At 40.3% G+C, this 18,447-nt stretch overlaps 1 protein-coding gene across 5 annotated transcripts in view; it reads left to right on the top strand.

The window, feature by feature from the left end:
• The window catches only part of iqsec1b (IQ motif and Sec7 domain ArfGEF 1b), a 511,299-nt gene that overhangs the window by 462,478 nt on the left and 30,374 nt on the right, over positions 1 to 18,447 (top strand). For all 5 annotated transcript variants that reach the window (XM_078543457.1, XM_078543453.1, XM_078543454.1 and 2 more), the window contains 3 exons: positions 1,749 to 1,910; positions 6,026 to 6,148; positions 15,807 to 15,973. In XM_078543457.1, the coding sequence (XP_078399583.1) occupies positions 1,749 to 1,910; positions 6,026 to 6,148; positions 15,807 to 15,973 (452 nt within the window). The remainder of the gene's footprint in view (positions 1 to 1,748; positions 1,911 to 6,025; positions 6,149 to 15,806; positions 15,974 to 18,447) is intronic.

The following is an 18,447-nucleotide window of genomic DNA, read 5'->3' as shown; positions in this document are numbered from 1 at the left end:
TGTTATGTTGCACTTAAGGAAACACCTCTGAAATCCATATATACCATATGCACCAATTCCCTGTAACGTCTACAATTTCATGGTTTATCCTTTTCTTACTGATCATTGACAGTGTAGAATGGGAATAATCAATGAGGGAAATGGCAAAAGGACCAAAGGCAACATGAACATCTCTCTTTGCAGCAAGGGGTTAGGATTTAGAATGTGTGTGAGATTAAGACAGATTCAATCTTGGCTTTCAAAAGGGAATTGGATAATTATCTGAAGAGAGAAAATTTGCAGGGCTATGGGGAAAGGGAAAGTGAGACTAGCCTAGCTGCTCAGCCTGAGAACCGGTATAGGCATGACAAGACAAATGGCCTTCAAAAACCCATTTTATGATTTGAGGTCCATTTATAGATGGAAGCGCTGTCAAGACCCAAAATCTTTCCTAAAAGCTGCTTTAAAAAAAAGTGCACAGACGACAAATTTTCACTGCTTCCTTCACTCTACTTTCTGATTAAGGTGGCTTTGCAGGGCAATCACTTAATTTCATTCAGCAGAATTTAGAATTGTTATACTGAAGGCTGCATAACTTGAAAAATAGATAAGTAGGCGCCTGGAGTTTTGCCAGAATCTATCTCCATCAATGGACCAGGGGCAGTGACGCAGCAATTTAGGAGGATTCTATCAATAATTCTAATATTGCATTAAATGAGAAGGAAGGATGGGGTGGTAGGGCAGGGTTTATTCATTCTATACTGTATTGTATTGAAAGTTTTTTTTTAAGATGATACCTTTTCTTAACAAATGGAAATTGTATTACTGTGTTTTCCATTAACATTTTTGTGTTGCTACCGTGAGATAAGAGTATAGCGAGTATCGGGGAAGTAGCTAGGCATACAAATTATGCCCTTGAGTAGCAAATCAGCTATCGTAATGCAAGCTCATGCTCCACCAGGTAATTTGCTGTCTTCAAGGTTCTGGCTGAAAGATACTTTTACTTCCTGCTGCATTTTCATTGTTGGTTCAACTGCAATTCAAACTTGATGCTGCTGCTAGATTGCATTTATCAATATCAATTATGCAATGGATTGCAACTGAATCTGCTCCCAAAATACGTAATATGGGTAAAGCCAATAGTCACCTGCTTTTCCTTTTTTTAAGATTAGAGATTTAGCAATTATGAGACAAATAGGGTTTTAAAGTTCAAAACTTTTCAGACAGCTTTTAGAAGGAGTCTACGCAATGGTAAATTTTCTGAGGCCAAGGAAAGAGCCCTGTGGATTGTGAAATGGTTCCATTGATTTCAGTGCCTTTGAATCAGTCCAGCTTTTAAGCTGGCAAAAGTGTCAGGTGGATCCTATCATACTCAACTTGTTTAGGTGCTTCCAGACTGGGATTAATGTTCTAAATGAAAGTGATGCTGACATTTATTGCCTATCCTTAGTTGCACTAAGATAATATTGTTGGGTCTTGTCCTTTAACTGCTGCACTCCTTTACATGGTGCTTTCACAATGGTGTGAGAAAAGGAATTTCAGGATTTTCACCCAGTGATGGTCTGATGTATGTCCAAGTCCGTATGTGTGAATTAAAGGCGAACTTGGAGAGATAATGGTATTTCAGTGTTGTGTGTTGGTCTCAAAATATGGATGTGCAATCACATTGTACAATAATAAATATTTTGGTTTTTTTTAAAAGATATATATTTCAGAACACAGCATATCTGGGAATTTCTAACTCTCTAATTTTCATTTTCTTTGCATAGAAAACCTGAGAAAGGTGTGCAGTACCTGATTGAGCGTGGATTTGTTCCCGATACCCCTGTTGGTATTGCTCACTTCCTTCTTCAGAGGAAAGGCCTGAGCAGGCAGATGATTGGCGAGTTTTTAGGCAATCGCCAGAAGCAGTTCAACCGAGATGTACTTGAGTAAGTATTGTGCAGGACAGGATCATAACTTTCGCCAGTTTGAAATTATCCAGCTTTGTATGTTTTTCCATAATCCAGGGTAAACCTCAAGTAATCTACTTTTGTGGATAAGGAGGGAATGCTGACTTAACTGAGAGGGCTGCCTGATTCTCTGAACAGTGCGTTGGAGTCAATACACCTACCTGAGCAAATAGACAAACCTCAGTTTAACACCTCAATCAAAATATGCCACCTCAAAAGATGCAGGCCTCAGTACTATATATTGAAGTGAGCATCTAGACTGGCATTTTATTATCCATGTCCAGTTGCTTTTGGAGGTTGTGGTAGACCTTTTCAATGTGCTGCATTCTTGTGGTGAATATACTGGCATGGCTCTAGGATTTGGACCCAGTGATGAAGAAGGAATAGCGGTGATATATGTCCAAGTTGGAATGGTATGTGATTTGGAGACGAACTTAAGCTAATTGTATTCCCATGCCCTGGCTGCCCTTGTCCTTTTAGGTGGTGGACGTAGAAGATTTGGAAGATGCTGCTGAAGAAGCTTAGATGACTTGCTGCAGTGTATCCTGCAGACAGTGCACATAGGCAGCACTGTTTCGCTGGTGTTTGATAGTGTTTGTTCATTGATTGCAGAGGTCAGCTCCATTCAAAAAAAAAATTACTCAGATAATGAACCAGTCCATGCTCATATGCAACAGTCCAGGGCAACATCCAGGCTTGTGAGCTGATAGATGCTGTATTAATGATGGAAGGAAGGTCATTAATAAAGTAGCTGAGATATTTGAGCCTAGGATGGTGCCTGATGTCTTTGTGCTGAAACTTTTGGCCTTCAATTAACACACTATCTTCCTTCATACAGATGTAAAGGTCCAGCCACTGGAGACTACCCCTTCTCTCCCATCCCCTGCCCCCACCATTACCTACTCCCAGTCCCAGTGACTACGCTTTTATGCAAGCTCCTTAGTGTCATACTCAAATGTATGTTGCCCTGGTGTTAAGGGCAGTCACCCTCGGTTCACCTCTTGATTTCAACTATTTTGTCTATGTTTGGACTAAGTCTGAAATGAGGTTTGGAGCTGAGTGGACCCTGCAGAACCCAAGCTGAGAGCATTGAATGGGTTATTGGAGAGTAAGTGCCGCTAGATAGCACTGTTGACAGCTTCTTCCAGCGTTTCGCTGATAATTGAGCGTAGGCCAGGGTTGAATTTACCCTATATGTTAGATTCCTGAGCTAAATTGACAGGATCTGGAATTTGGCTACAGTTTTGATTTGTGAACGACACTATAAAGGATTTGTTTTGACAACTTTGCAATTTCTTGATGCTTTAATACTTCTACTCCACTTGTTCTTCGAAAAGCTTAACCAGTCTTTTACTCCCTGTCAGCTGCAAACATAGCAAAAAAATACATTTCAGATGCTGCTTGCTGCTATCTACCCCTCTGTTGCCTTCCTTTCTTTTAAAATACTCAGTTTAGTTGTCTTCTAACTTTGATTCTGCTTATGGCTGGTGAGGGCTGTATCTGTAAAATATTATCCTGAATATTACAGATGTGTATGTCTCATCTTTAAGACTGGAACAGATATTTTTTCATAGTACCAAAGAACACCCTGAGTATTGAGTCCTTACTGCATTAGAACAAATGTATATTTTTATATATACCTGCTAAACAGGAGTTGAACAGAAATTCATGTTCAGCAAGAAACTATTAAATTAATTTACTAAGAATGGAAATTAAGCAATAATCTTCCTCAGGTATAAAAATAAAAAATACACAACACTTAGTTATCTCTCTTAACATAATGGACCAGTGGCCATAAGACAAACTTGTACATTAGGATTGATCTATACTCTAGTAGTTTCCTGGTGTACATGCTCATCTCAATAGGCCCAGAAGAAACTGAAGTGTTGCGGTAAATTTGGAGGAGACATACCTTCCAATTCTCAAAGTACAATATGGGACAAAGGCAGATATGTATTTTTCATAATAAATGAAAACTGTCAGTCATCCGTAGAATCCACCATGCATGTGGTCTGAGGCTGTTAATTGGTCTCTGGAGAGTCAGCCAAATAAATTATAGACATGTTATTCATTTGTCATTTTGTTTCAACGCACCCTTTTGACTCCAGTGAGTCTTTGCAGAACAATGCATTCCAGCTGTGTTGAGTGGTTACTTAATGGAGTTACTTATATATGAATTTTGCATCAAAATATGCATATCTATCATACTTACACATCAGTTTCCAGACAACTATAAACACTGTAGATTCTAGCAACAGAAAAATTAAGCCTGTAGGAACAGCAAATTTAAACTGACTGGTCATAAATGGATACTGAAACTATGGAAATACTCTTAGGACGTGAAATATGGCCAAACTCCCTTTCTGTTGCATGTCACAATGCCTGAAACAGTACTGGTGCACGTTCGTAGTCATGTTTGTAACTTGAGTGGAGAACAGTTAACTAATTATAGCAACAAGCTCTAATTAGTATTTACTATACCCTTAGGATTACATTACTTTTCTTCAATTTTACACGAACCTGCAACTTGATTTGTCAATGTACATGAGATCCTGCTGTGCATTTACTCACTAAAGATGAGTGGCAGAAGACAAAATTTAACATTCCAGTTAACAAAATACTGTTAAAAAGTATTATTATGCAAAAAATTGTTTTTACAACAAAAGCTTGCCTATGATTGCTTCCCCATCCTGCCTAAGTTTAGTATGATCTGGAAATGCAGCCAACGTATGTTGAGTTTCTGGACCATAATTGTTGATATAAATTAAAGTCAGTGTGAACCTCAGGATAGATGCTGAGCCACTGAGGACCTGTTCTTACCTAATTCCATTAATCCTGTCATGCTGCTTGTTGATGGAATACAGGAATAATCATCATTGCAACAAAAAAGATTTAAGACAACATTGCACCACACACTAGGATTATGGGAAATTATTGATTTGTCATCTGCAGTCTTTATTCTTGTCTGTTTTTCAAAAGTCTTTTTCTGCTCAGATACTTGAGACTATTGCTCGGATCTTTATTTGTATTTAGATGACTTGTCACATTCAGATTTCTAGAATTAATGTTCTTTTCTAGTTGTGCTATAAGTTGTGCCTGTTTCCATCAATCAACAGAAGGTGCTTAATTTCCTGCAACCCCATATCACTCCTCCAACAAGTCCATGCTGTTTCTTTACTTTTTGGCCAATTATTTTATGGCTTTACATTGACTTTCCATAACTTTAAATGTATAGGGCAGCCTTTTTTATGGAACTTTATCAAAGGCTTTACATTAGACCAGGTATATTACAACTAAAGACTTTTCACAGCTATTTAGGGACGTTACTTCCTCAAAACGGTAAGCAGGTCGAATACATAGATGCATGAAAGTTCCTTGTAAGGACATCAGTAAGGTGAGAGCTTATACTTGCCCTCATCCATGCTGTTGTTAGTTCCAGACGAGGCATTCAAGAGGACATTAGATGATTATTGGAATAGAAACAATGTGCAAGGGTACGGAGAAAAGGCACAGCAATGGCACTAGGTCATAATACTCATTTGGAGAGCCAGTGCAGACATGATGGGCCAAATGGCCGCCTCCTGTGCTGTTAAGATTCTGTGATTCTGCGACTAATCTAATAGTCTCTGCTTCACAACCATATGATGAAATCTGACTTTAAGATAAAGGGAGGGTGACCAATAGCTTGGTCAATGACTTCAGCTTTAAGGAGGCTGAGAAGGAGTTAGATGGATTTAAGAAGTCAATTCTATTGAGTGGAATCTAGATGGCTTTGTTATGAGGTATAAATTGTTTAAAGAAGAAAAATCTGGTGGGGCAAAATTCCAAAACTGTTTCTGTAACCACAGAATTGCTGAATCCAAAGCCTCAACTGTAACCTTTTGAGTCATAATCAGAAATAATGAGCAATATAGCAGACATCCAAAATAGTGGTACAGGCTGTAAAACTTTTCCTAAATTATTTTGCACTCTGGGGATTAGCTAAGTATTTTGCAACAACACTTATTTAAAAAGGCCCTTTTCTGCACTACACCAGAGTATTTTCTAAATGTTTAAATCGTGCCAAGTAATCACTGGCGTTTATTTTGTTTCAGCTGTGTTGTTGATGAGATGGATTTTTCAGGAATGGAATTAGATGAAGCTCTCAGAAAGTTCCAGGCACACATCCGGGTCCAAGGAGAAGCTCAGAAAGTAGAACGTCTCATCGAGGCTTTCAGGTATTGTGGTTCGTAGATTTTAAAAATCATCCTTGCGTATGTACCACAGGTAAAAAACATCAATATTTTTCCCTCTGTGTCTATGTAACTCGGCAACAGAGTTTAAAGTTGTTTCAGGACACTCTTGCACAATTCAAATGAAAAACAACATTATTCATGCTCGTTTATTCTTACATCAAGAGACTTATTGAAATATTGGTTGCAACTTCCCATAAAATTAAATTGATCAATCATTTAGATTATTCATAATACGATTGATCCATTAGTACTGGAGTGCTGTTTTGGGCTGCATTAGAGTGATTCAGTTGGAGTTTAGTGAGAGTTCATGGAAGAGGGAAAAGGGGATCCTTTCATTTTCTACCTTTCCTCAGTAAGAAGAGTGGTGAACTTGGCAAGTAGAACCTGGTGAGTATTTCTTCTATCCTTAATATCCTCTAAACTAGAGGAAATAAAAGTAAGGGGAACATTTTTAAGGGTAAGTCATGGCAGGGCAGCTTGGCCAAGCGGAATGTTCCTCCTGTGCAATGTGGGAAGTCAGGGACACTTCCAGTGTCCAGGGCAACCATGTGTGCAGGAGGTATCTCCAGCTGCAGCTAATCAAAATCCATGTTTTGGAGCTGGAGCTGCAGCTGGAGTCACTATGGAGCATCCACAAGGACGAGATCTTTGTGAATAGCACGTACAGTGAGGTAGTCACGCCGCAGGTAAAGTGTGCACAGGTAGAAAGTGAGTGAGTTACTGCCAGATGGAGAAAAAGCACTAGGCAGGTAGTGGAGGAGTCCCCTAGGTTCATCTCCCAGATTTTCCATCTTGGATACAGCTGGGGGAGATGGTTTTTCAGGGTAACACAGCAAGAGCCAAGTCCATGGCACCACAAATGGCTCAGCTGCACGGAGGAGGGAGAAAAGAAAGAGTGGGAGAGCAATAGCTATAGGGGATTCTATCGTAAGGGGAACTGATAGATGTTTCTTTGGCCGCAGATGTGACACCAGGTTGGTATGTTGCCTGCCTGGTGTCAGGGTCAAGGATGTCACTGAGCAGCTACAGGACAGTCTGAAGGGGGAGAGTGAACAGCCAGAGGTCATGGTCCATATTGGTACTAACAACATAGATAAAAAGAGAGATGAGGTCCTGAAAGCAGGATATAGGGAGCTAGGAAATGAATTAAAAAGCAGGACCTCAAAGATAGTAATCTCAGGATTACTCATAGTGCTATATGCTAGCAAGATCAAGAGTAAGAGAATAGACCATATGAATACGTGGCTGGAGAGATGGTGTAGAAGGGAAGGATTTAGGTTCCTGGGGCATTGGGGCCGATTCTTGGGAAGATGGGACCTGTACAAGGTGGACAGGCTGCACCCAAGCAGGACCGGGACCAATATTCTTTCAGGAGTATTTGCTGGCACTGTGGGGAAAGGTTTAAATTACACTGGCAGGGGGATGGGAACCTGAGCAGGGAGACATAAGAGAGGGAAACAAAAATAGGAATGAAAGACAGAAAAGTAGAAAGCAGAAGGCAGTGGAAATGGGGGCTGGCATCAAATTGGCCCATTGTACAGAAAAAACTGTAAAAATGTTAAAACGACAAGTCGAAAGACACTGTATCTGAATGTACGGAGCATTCGCAATGAGGTAGACAAATTAACGTGCAAATAGATGTAAGCGGGTACGATATGATAGCAATTACGGAGACATGGCTGCAGGATGACCAAGGCTGGGAACTGAATGCCCAAGAGTACTCGATATTTAGGATGGACAGGAAAAAGGAAAAGGAGCTGACATGGCGTTGTTAGTTAAGGATGAAATCAGTGCGATAGTGAGAGGATATTAGCTTGGAAAATCTAGATGTAGAATCAGTTTGGGTGGAGGTAAGAAGTAACGAGGGGTTGAAAATATTAGTGGGTGTTGTCTATAGGCCTCCAAACAGTAGTGATATGGTAGGGGATGGCATTAAACAGGAAATTAGAGATGCATGTAACAAGGGTGCTACATTAATCATGGGTGACTTTAATCTACATATAGACTGGGCAAACCAAATTAGCAATAATACTGTGGAGGATGAATTCCTGGAGCGTATACGAGAAGGCTTTTTAGACCAGTATGTCGAGGAACCGACTAGGGAACTGGCTATCCTAGATTTAGTATTGTGCAATTGGAAGGGTTTAATTAATAATCTTGTTGTGCAGGGTCCTTTAGGGAACAGTGACCATAACATGATAAAATTCTTCATTAGGATGGAAAGTGAAGTAGTCCAATCTGAAACTCAGGTCCTAAATCCAAACAAAGGAAACTACAAAGGTATGAGGCATGAATTGGCTAAGATAGATTGGGGAACTTCATTAAAAGACGGTGGATAGGCAATGGCTAATATTTAAGGAACGAATGTATGCATTGCAGCAGTTATACATTCCTTTCTGGTGCAAAAACACAACAGGAAAAGCAGCCCAACCATCTTTAACAAAAGAAATTAAGGATAGTATTAGATCCAAAGAAGTCATATAGAGTTGCTAGAAAAAATAGCAAGCCTGAGGATTGGGAGTAGTTTAGAATTCAGCAAAGGAGGACCAAGAGATTGATTAAGAGGGGGAAAATAGAGTATGAGAGTAAACTTGCAAGGAACATAAAAGCGGGCTATAAAAGCTTCTTATAAGTATGTAAAAAGAAAAAGATTAGTGAAGACAAATGTAGGTTCCTTACTGTCTGAAACAAGAGAATTTATAATAGAAAACAAGGAAATGGCAGAGCAATTAAATAATGACTTTAGTTCTGTCTTCGCGGAGAGGACACCATTAATTTCCCAGAAATGCTACGGTACTAAAGGAGGTGGCCATGGAATTTGTGGATACGTTGGTTGTCATCTTCCAAAACTCTGTGGCGTCTGAAACAGTCCCGGCAGATTGGAGGGTGGCAAATTACTTTAAAATAATTTAATAAAAAAGGATGAAGGGAGAAAATAGCAAATTACAGACCAGTTAGCCTAACATCAGTAGTAGGGAAAATGCTATTATAAAGGATGTGATAACGGGACACTTAGAAAATATAAACAGGATTAGACAAAGTCAACATGGATTTATGAAAGGGAAATCATGTTTGACAAACCTACTGGAGTTTTCTGAGGACGTAGATAGCAAAGTAAATAAGGGAGAACCAGTGGATGTGGTGTATTTGGATTTCAGAAAGCTTTTGATAAAGTCCCACGTATGAAGGATTGGGGTAATATATTGGCATGGGATTGAGAATTGGTTAACAGACAGGAAACAGTAGGAATAAGTGGGTCTTTTTGGAAAGGCAGGCAGTGACTAGTGGGGTACCACAGGAAACAGTGCTTGGCCCTCAGCTATTCAAAATATATATCCATGATTTGGATGAGGGAACCAAATGTAGTATTTCCAAGTTTTTTGACCACATGAAACTTGGTGGGAATGTGAGTGGTAAGGAGGGTGTAAAGAGGCTTCAAGACAATTTAGAAAAGTTGATTGAGTGGGCAAATACATGGCAGATGCAGAATAACGTGGATAAGTGTGAAGTTATCCACTTTGGTAGGAAAAACAGAATAGTGGAGTATTATTTAAATGGTGATAGACTGGGAAATGTTGATGTACAAAGAGACCTGGGCGTGTTTGAACACCATTCACTGAAAGAAAGCATGCATGTGCAGCAAGCAGTTAAGAAGGCAAATAGTATGTTGGCCTTCGTTGCAAGAGGATTTGAGTACAGGAGCAAGGATGTGTTACTGCAGCTGTACAGGGCCTTGGTGAGACCACACCTGGAGTATTGTGTGCAGTTTTGGTCTCCTTACCCAAGAAAGGATATGCTTGCCATAGAGGGAGTGCAGCAAGGTTTCACCAGACTGATTCCTGGGATGGCAGGATTGTTGCATGAGGAGAGATTGGGCCAACTAGGCCTGTATTCACTGGAGTTTAGAAGAATGAGAGGGGATCTCATTGAAACCTATAAAATTCTGACAGGGATGGACAGACTGGATGCAGGGATGATGTTTCCTCTGGCTTGGGTGTCTAGAACAAGCGGTCACAGTCTCTAGATACATGTTAGGCCATTTAGGGCCGAGATGAGGAGAAACATCTTCACTCAGAGGGTGGTAAACCTATGGAATTCTCTACCACAGAAGGCTGTAGGGACCAAGTCACTGAATGTATTTGTTATGGCACAGCGGATGGTAAATGCTGAGCTGCTCAAATCCTAGAGGGAAACCTGAAATAGGTGCCACAACTGTTTGCAATTTGTACTTTATTTCGGGGTGCGTACCTTGCACTCAGTAGTAATAAGACCACCGAGTCTTAGAGGGTTTTTACGAACTAAATTAAACATTTAATAATAGACAAAAAGATTTTAAGCACATATATAGGTCTACAAATTACTATTATGATAACTCCTAGCTCCCCTAATTTATCTGACTGCCAGTTACACCACCATTAAGGGCATTTTCATGAAAACAAATAAATTTCAACAGACCCAGGCAAAGCATACAATTTCCTGGATAGTGATATTCACAGTGAGTTTAATTAGCTTCAGTTCCTGTAGACAGCAACTTGATGGCTAGAGGCTTTCACACTTGTTTGATGGGCAATAAATGCTGGCCCAGCCAACGAAACCCACATCCCGTGAATGAATTTTAAAAAAGAGTATAGAATACCTTCTCCTTAAGCACGTAACCTCATCTCCTTTATACAGGTTTCTCCCTTTTTAATGTAAATTCCATTGTCCCAATATGTCTTTGCAGCTTTACTTTTTCCATAATATAAATCTTCCATAGTACTCATATTATCAGTAATCTTTGGGAAAAATAAACACACTATTTGGCTTAGCCTCTTTTGGCTCGGTGTAACACCTTACCATCTCTTTGAAATTCATGATTCTAGTTTATCAAAAAATGCAAATGTTTCTCACACCTCACATTCTAAAACTTCGGCCATGTTTACATATTTAGCACTTCAAACCTAGCTTCTCTTTTGATAACTCAAAAGTTCCAGGCAAGCTATCTGCAATTCAATTAAAACTCCCACACACACACACACTGTCATACAGAGAAATTAATCCAAACCCCACTATTAACCTACCTTTAAAATAAATCACAATGTTATGAAAATTATTATATTTTCATGACATTTCAGAAGGAAATAGATCAATTTCTGGACTCCAAAGGCGCCAAAGGGTATGGGGAGAGAGCAGGAGCATGGCGTTGAGATAGAGGATCAGCCATAATCATATTGAATGGCGGAGCAGGCTTGAAGGGCTGAATTACTTGTTCCTGCTCCTATTTTCTATGTCTGTGTTTCTGTGCTCCATCTGACTGCAAATGACTGAACTTCTGCACTCATCATTAATCACTTTTTAATTGCAATACAATATTTTTATAGACATCTATTGTGATGATCGGGGTAATTTCAGGTTTTTGTTTTATCCAATGTGTGAATAATCCAGTAAAGCCTTAAAGCTTTCTTAAATTTTATCCAAATCAACTTTTATAGTAACATTAATAGCATTGAAGAGGAGATCTCATCTGCTTTTGTACCTTGTATATACATCGCAGTCTGAGTAAAGTATGTTCTCCTACAAAGCTTAGATTTTATGGCCATTTGACAACTGTTTCCCATTCCCCAGCCTGTTCCATTCCTGGAGCATTCCTTCGCTCATATCGTTACTGCCTAGGTAATCTAACATATCTGCTTGCTTTTCTGCCTGGACAAACTCTGCCTACTGTTTTTTCTTACCCCATCCATGGCTAGCTGACCATTACATTTCTCATTTTCATTCTTAGAATCATGAAATATTTGCATCACAGAAGGTGGTTATTCAGCCCATCATGTCTATGCCAACCCTCTGCAAGAGCACCTCAGTTATTCCTGCTCCCCACCCTTTCCTTGTAGCCCTGCAAATGTCTTTGCTTCAAATAAATACCCAATTCCCTTTTGAAAGCTAAGATTGACTCTCGCACAGTGCTGCATGAAAAGGTTTTTCCTTATATTGCCCTTGGTTCTTTTGCCATTCACCTTAAATTGGTGACCCTTGATTCTTGATCCTTTTGCCAATGGGGACAGTTTCTCTATATCTGATCTGTCCAGACCCCTCATGACTTTGAACACCTCTATCAAATGTCCTCTCAGCCTTCTCTCCTCCAAGGAGAACAGTGCCAGCTTCTCCGATCTACCCATGTAACTGAAGCTCCTCACTCTGGAAACGTTCATGTAGATCTTTCCTGAGCCCCCTCTCATGCTTTCACACCCTTCCTTCCTAATAAGTTGTGCCCAGAATTGGACACAATATTGAGTGTTCTTTAAAGGTTAGGTTTAGGGCTCCTAATAAATTGAACATGAAAATGCACCCCAGAATATGAATTTCCCAACTAAAGCAAAGAAGCTAAGCAATCATAACAAATTGCTTGGGGGTATCTCAACAAAGGAGTCTGGCATGGGGATCAGTATGTTTTTATTCTTACCTTCATCTTTATCTGCCTTGGAAAAACAAAGCAAAACATAGAAGTCAGATATATTCTTAGCTGTCACCTCTTCGCATTGTATTAACAAAGTGCTGGATACCTAAATACTATGGGATTTCAAATATGCAGGATGATCTTGGGGATTATGGTCATATAAATGTGCAGCAGCTGGGAGGGAGGAAAGTGATCCCCGAGGCAAGGAGCTTTAGCACCTTGAGGTGATTAAGCAGGTAGGAGTGGACAAATCCCTGTCTTATAGATTGCAAGTGGCTTCCACTGTGCGTTAAAAGAAACTTCCTATCAAATTTTTTGTGATTAGCTTTTGACTTCACATTTGTGACTCCAGGTATGTTGAATTGCAAAGTTTTCGTAATGGCTGTGAATTTATAGATAATGCAATTCTTCATATATTCTGTATACATCTGACATAGGGAGGAACTGTATGCACGCAGAGTAATTTGAGATGTTTTTACAAAGCCAATTTCAGGTACTCATAATGGCATTCCCAGTGCATCAGTTAGGTTTCTGTCTGAGGTTGTATGCAAAAAGAACTGCTATAGGTTCTTTGCTGTAAAGTATGGAACATTTTCTCAAAATCGGTGATGGAAATTGCAATCAAGTGGAACGATTTTATCCTATTGATTGATCTGTTCTAATTCTGTTGCTAATATTTTATATTTTGTTTCTGCTGCTTCTCCCCATTAGTCCTTTGCACCCTACTTCAGGCTCCCCCTCTCCCAAGTTTCTCTCCCCATTCCAGTCATACCCTCTCTAAACTCATTCTTCCCACTACAGGTGTTGGATTAACTTCCACATGTGCTGCTGACACCCAGCTCTACCTCTCCGTCACTTGTCACAACCCTCCAACTGCCTCTATGCTATCAGACCGCTCATCCACTTCCAACAAAGCCTATTTGTTGATGAAACTCCCACCTATGCCTTTGTCACTCCCAGACTTGATTAATCTAACCCTCTATCGGCTGGCCTCCCATCTTCCTGCCTCCATGACTTTCAGCTCATTCAAAAATCTATTGCCCGTGTCCTATCCCGCACCAAGTCCCACTCAACCATCACCCATACTCCCTCCTACGTTGGCTCCATGAACCCCAATGACTGAAATTTAAAATTATCATTATTTGTTTTATAAATGCTTTGACCTTGCCTCTCCTTATCCCTATAACCTCCTTTGATGGATGTGAAGCATTTTGGGATACCCTCCGATTGTGAAAGGTACTATATGAATGCAAGTTTTTTTTCCTTTTTACCCCCATTTCATTTATTTTTTGAAATAGCACATACACATACACACACACACACTATGATCTTTGACTGCATTGAAGTAATTCTTTATCACTGTGACTATCACAGATATGTTCCAAAGTAAAGTTGTTCTAAATTGGCTTTGTTGGAAGTGGATGAGCGGTCTGATAGCATTAGTGGCAGTTGAAGGGTTGTGACAAGTGGCAGAGAGGTAGAGCTGGGTGTCAGCAGCACATGTGGAAGCTAATCCAACACCTGTAGCGGGTCTCATGGAAAGGATGAGCTTGGAGAGGGCACGGTTGGAATGGGGAGAGAAACTTGGGAGAGAGGGGAGCCAGAAGAGGGGTGTAAAGTGCAAATGGGAAGAAGCAGCGGAAACAAAATATAAAATCACAGCAACATTTGTAATACTGAAAACTATTGTTGATTATCTTCTGATAATTTCACCGAACATTATTATTATTGCATCACAAGTTGCTGGTTTGAAAATAAAACTATAGTAGCAAATATGGTTTATACTTAAAAATAAAATCTGTGTGTACGAAATGATGATAGACTCGGCGATGTCATTTTTCCGGCTTTCCTTTTTTTGGTCTCTACCTCTCTCATGATTTTCCAGTTTCAATTCCCACCCACCTACCCCTGTCCCCAAGTTTTGATTAATAAGCCAGGAGATTTCTGACATTGGGTTTTCAGAAATCCACCATTTTAAACATATGTTCTGACCTTCAGAGCTGGTACAGGGCTTAAAAAAGTTTGCAACTCTACTTTCAGTCACTAAGAGTGGGAACTGACTGCAGAGCTGTAACTGGAGGAGCAGCCAATGCAGGAGAGAAGGAACTGCTCCTCCAATCACAAATTGTGTCCCTCCCACACCAGCTGCTCCAGTTCCTCCAATTAAAGGTATTCTCCCATACGCTCTTGCTGCTCCTCCAGAGAAAGAATCTATCGTTTAAGGGGCAGCAAGGGTAGGAGAGAGGGAACCTGTGATTGGAAGAGCTGCAGAAGTTACTCTAGCCAGTCCCACAGCCACCATGCAGGACACTTAGGGCAGCACTGTCACCAATCATTCGACATCTTCCGGGAGGCCGAGGAGAAGAATCCAAAAATGAAAGAAAAGGAGGAACTCTCTGCCAGTAATGAGGCCACAGCAAGGGGTGCGTGTCCCCAACTCTCCTTTGTACTCCAAAAATCCTGAACCTGCTGCTGTTCCACATCAGACTGGATGTGGCACTGACTTGGCCTACTCTTGGAACCCAGCACTACACAAACTACTAGTGATGGAAGAGGCTGCGCTCCCTGACCTGCCAGGACCTGAGCCCCTGGGGCCTGAGCTCCTATCTCCCAGGGAGGTGGCTCGCTTTTTCCTGGCAGTGCGGATCCAAGTGGCACAGGCCAAGGAGGAGTCATCCACTGACAGCAGGGGCAGCAGCAGCGATGAGGAGCTGAGTCCAGGCAAGGTGGTGAAATCCAAGTAGGGGAGGGTGAAGAAGGAGGAGGGGGATGAATGAATAAGGGGTGAGGAGGGCATGAGTGGGGGCTGAGTAGGGAGGGGGAGCATGAGTCAGGAACTGAGTGGGGAAGGAGAGCATGAGTGGGGAAAGGGGTTGGGAAGAGGTTATTTCTTCAAATGCTGCTGAAATAATGCACCAGAAAGTCCCAATTTGAAGCACATACCTGAAAACTTTCCACACTGTGGGAGGGGGCGCCACCCCCATTCCCCCACAACCAACATACTCCCCTGCTTGGTTGCTTCGCTCCCTCTCAGGGCTCACTCATTTTCAGTATTTTTTACTTTGATGCAATCACATCCCTGTGGATGATTACTTGTAACATTTCACTTTTCTTTATGGGGAATCTCGTGTACAGCTACTGATGCTACTTCTCCATTAACATAACTTCACTGTATATAACATGCAATATTCTATCCTTCTGTTGTAGCCAACGATACTGTATCTGCAACTCTGGGGTTGTGCGACAGTTCCGAAATCCTGATACGATCTTCATCCTAGCCTTTGCAATTATTTTGTTGAACACCGACATGTACAGCCCCAATGTGAAACCAGAACGCAAAATGAAACTGGAGGATTTTGTCAAGAATTTGCGAGGTTAGTGGCACTGGAGAACTTCTGTTGAAGTGTCACGGTGGTGATTTTTTTTTTCATAAACTAGTTCCAACCATTACCATGAAAAACCATATGTTTAAACTGATAATTGTAGCATGGCACAGAAATTTGTTAACTTCAAACATAATATGTAAGTCTGAGGAACAAGTTTTTCAAATAATGAATAGAAGCAATAGGATAGATGTTAAGTCCTTGTCTGCAGAGTTGGCAGACGTAATTTTGAGTTAAAGATAACCCAGTGAGTAGCTATTCTAAGCTGCCTTTAAACCATTGTTTCAATTCAGATTCTGAAAGACTGTAAAATGGCTGCTGACACTCATGCTGCCAAATCTATTTTATGTAGCCCAGCAGCAGACTTGCAAATCCACTATTTCCAGAGTTTATAATCCTGCTACAGGAAATTGATTTAGCAGCATAAACCCAGACTGATCTCTTGGAATCCAAATTAAAAGAACAATATAAAAGCAGATTGAATGATGTACAACTACCAGTGCAGTGGATAAAAGGGGAATCAAAACATTGAAAGTGTTGAAAAAAACCCAGTTGCCAGATTAAAATGGTATTGTGCTCACCTTCTGTGCCATATGGTCCCTGACGTGTTCATTTTAAAGATGATTATTTTACTTTAATTGTGATGTAATTTTGTCAAATGTGTTGAAATATTATTCTATGCAAACTGTTTACACAGTTGAGTTGATGTATGTGCATAGAGTAAGTAGAAAAATAAATTGAGAACTCTGAAATTCAAATACTTAAAGGATATTTATTTATTTAGCTCATCTGAGATGCAAGTGGAAAGAAGAATTGCAGAGATACTGACTTTATTCAGATGAGTTGCAGAGTTTTGCAAATAATTGAAAAACATGTAGACAAATTAGGTGAAGGAGGTAGAACTCGATCCTTCAGCCTCGGGTTAGTCAAATTTTTTAAGCTAAGAAGAGGTAGATGATGGAATGACTTGTAGTAGTGATGGGAAGTAAGCCTGGACTGATGGTGAGCAGTTAGATACAGAATAAATGAAAGGAGGAAGAAAATGCAGGCAGCAGCGAATAGAAAAGTTAGCCCCAATAGGTATAGTATTGTTTCATCTCCTGAGTATATTTAATCTGGAAGTTACCTGAAACAAGGGGGGGAAAAAAGCATCAGATTGAAAGTGTTTGTTGAAGTTGAGGTGGTCAGATGCATGCGGCAATAACTAGTAGCAAATGAAGAACCCAAATCATTCTGACAGCCTAGTCGGCTGCAGGCCCAAACATTTATCTTTGTGTCATGAAAACCAGAAAGGAAAAGTACACAAAATTTCAAAGTAGCTGCATTTTAATTGATGGGCTTCAGATATTTGAAATGATTACATTTTGAAATGAGTGATTTTTCAAACATGCTATCATGAGACAGAGAACACCAAAAGAATTTTAATATAAATCGCCATTAATATTCATCTTACTAGCTCATGTTAGCTGTGGAACAAGTAACATTGAATTTTAAAAATCCTAAATAACTTAGCTGTCTTAATGTAGGTTCATAAGTAATGGGTTTGTGCACAAATGTACACTGAAGGTTTGATTTCCAACTAAATAGATAAATTGGATATGCCAGGAACAGCACCAGGCATACTTAAATATGAGGTGCCTACCTGGTGAAGCTACAACATTGAACTTCATACATGCTACCCACTGGAAGGAGCATTGTTATAACCAGGTGAGAAGGGGTGAACTGGCTCCCCTCTATTCAACCTCTTCGGTTGGTCACAAAAAAAGGTTTCAGTTTCCTTTTTACGAGGATGTGCCTTTTTCAAATCAGAATATATTTAACTATTTGAGCCGTGAACAATGAAGAGCCTATCAAACAAGGGTTCTTGAGTCAAAGAAAGAGCAAATTTATTACCACAAAACCCAAGAAAAATAATCAAAACTTGACGTCAAGCATTCAGCTCTCATGCAATCAGCCAGGCCCACCCACACACACGCAAGAACATCAGAAATAAGGGGAGTTAGAGTCTAATTTAAAAAAGGAAAAAGAAAATGCAATCAAGTGTCCTTTGATTGCCCTTGATTTTGATTTAGACTTTAAACGTTGCAGCCGAATTAGGTTAGCTGGTTTCTTGGATGTGGTCAGATGTGGAGGATGTTGCAATTATTACTAGATCACAGTTCGCTGGTGGGTTTCTGGTAGAGTTGGCTTCTCTAACCCGGTGACATGCTCATTCCAAAAGAGAGAAAGGGAGAGAGCACAGCCCTCAGCTTGTTTCCTCTGCTGAAAACGCCTGTGTCACTTGCAATCTCCCTGTAGTGGCTGGCAATCTTGCCTTGAAAAGTCTGTCTGTGGTAACCATTGTTTCAGTATCCAGTACCTTGCATCTTTAATGTCGCTTTCTTAGGCAGTTACGAGTTTCGATGGGTGTCTGGATTATAGGAAATGTCTCTCCCTTCATACACCCCTGAGGGTGATTTGCTGGT

Source organism: Cetorhinus maximus, chromosome 6 (genome assembly GCF_964194155.1).
Source record: "Cetorhinus maximus chromosome 6, sCetMax3.hap1.1, whole genome shotgun sequence".
NCBI classification, from domain to species: domain Eukaryota; kingdom Metazoa; phylum Chordata; class Chondrichthyes; order Lamniformes; family Cetorhinidae; genus Cetorhinus; species Cetorhinus maximus.
This window is presented reverse-complemented; position numbering and strand designations above follow the sequence as displayed.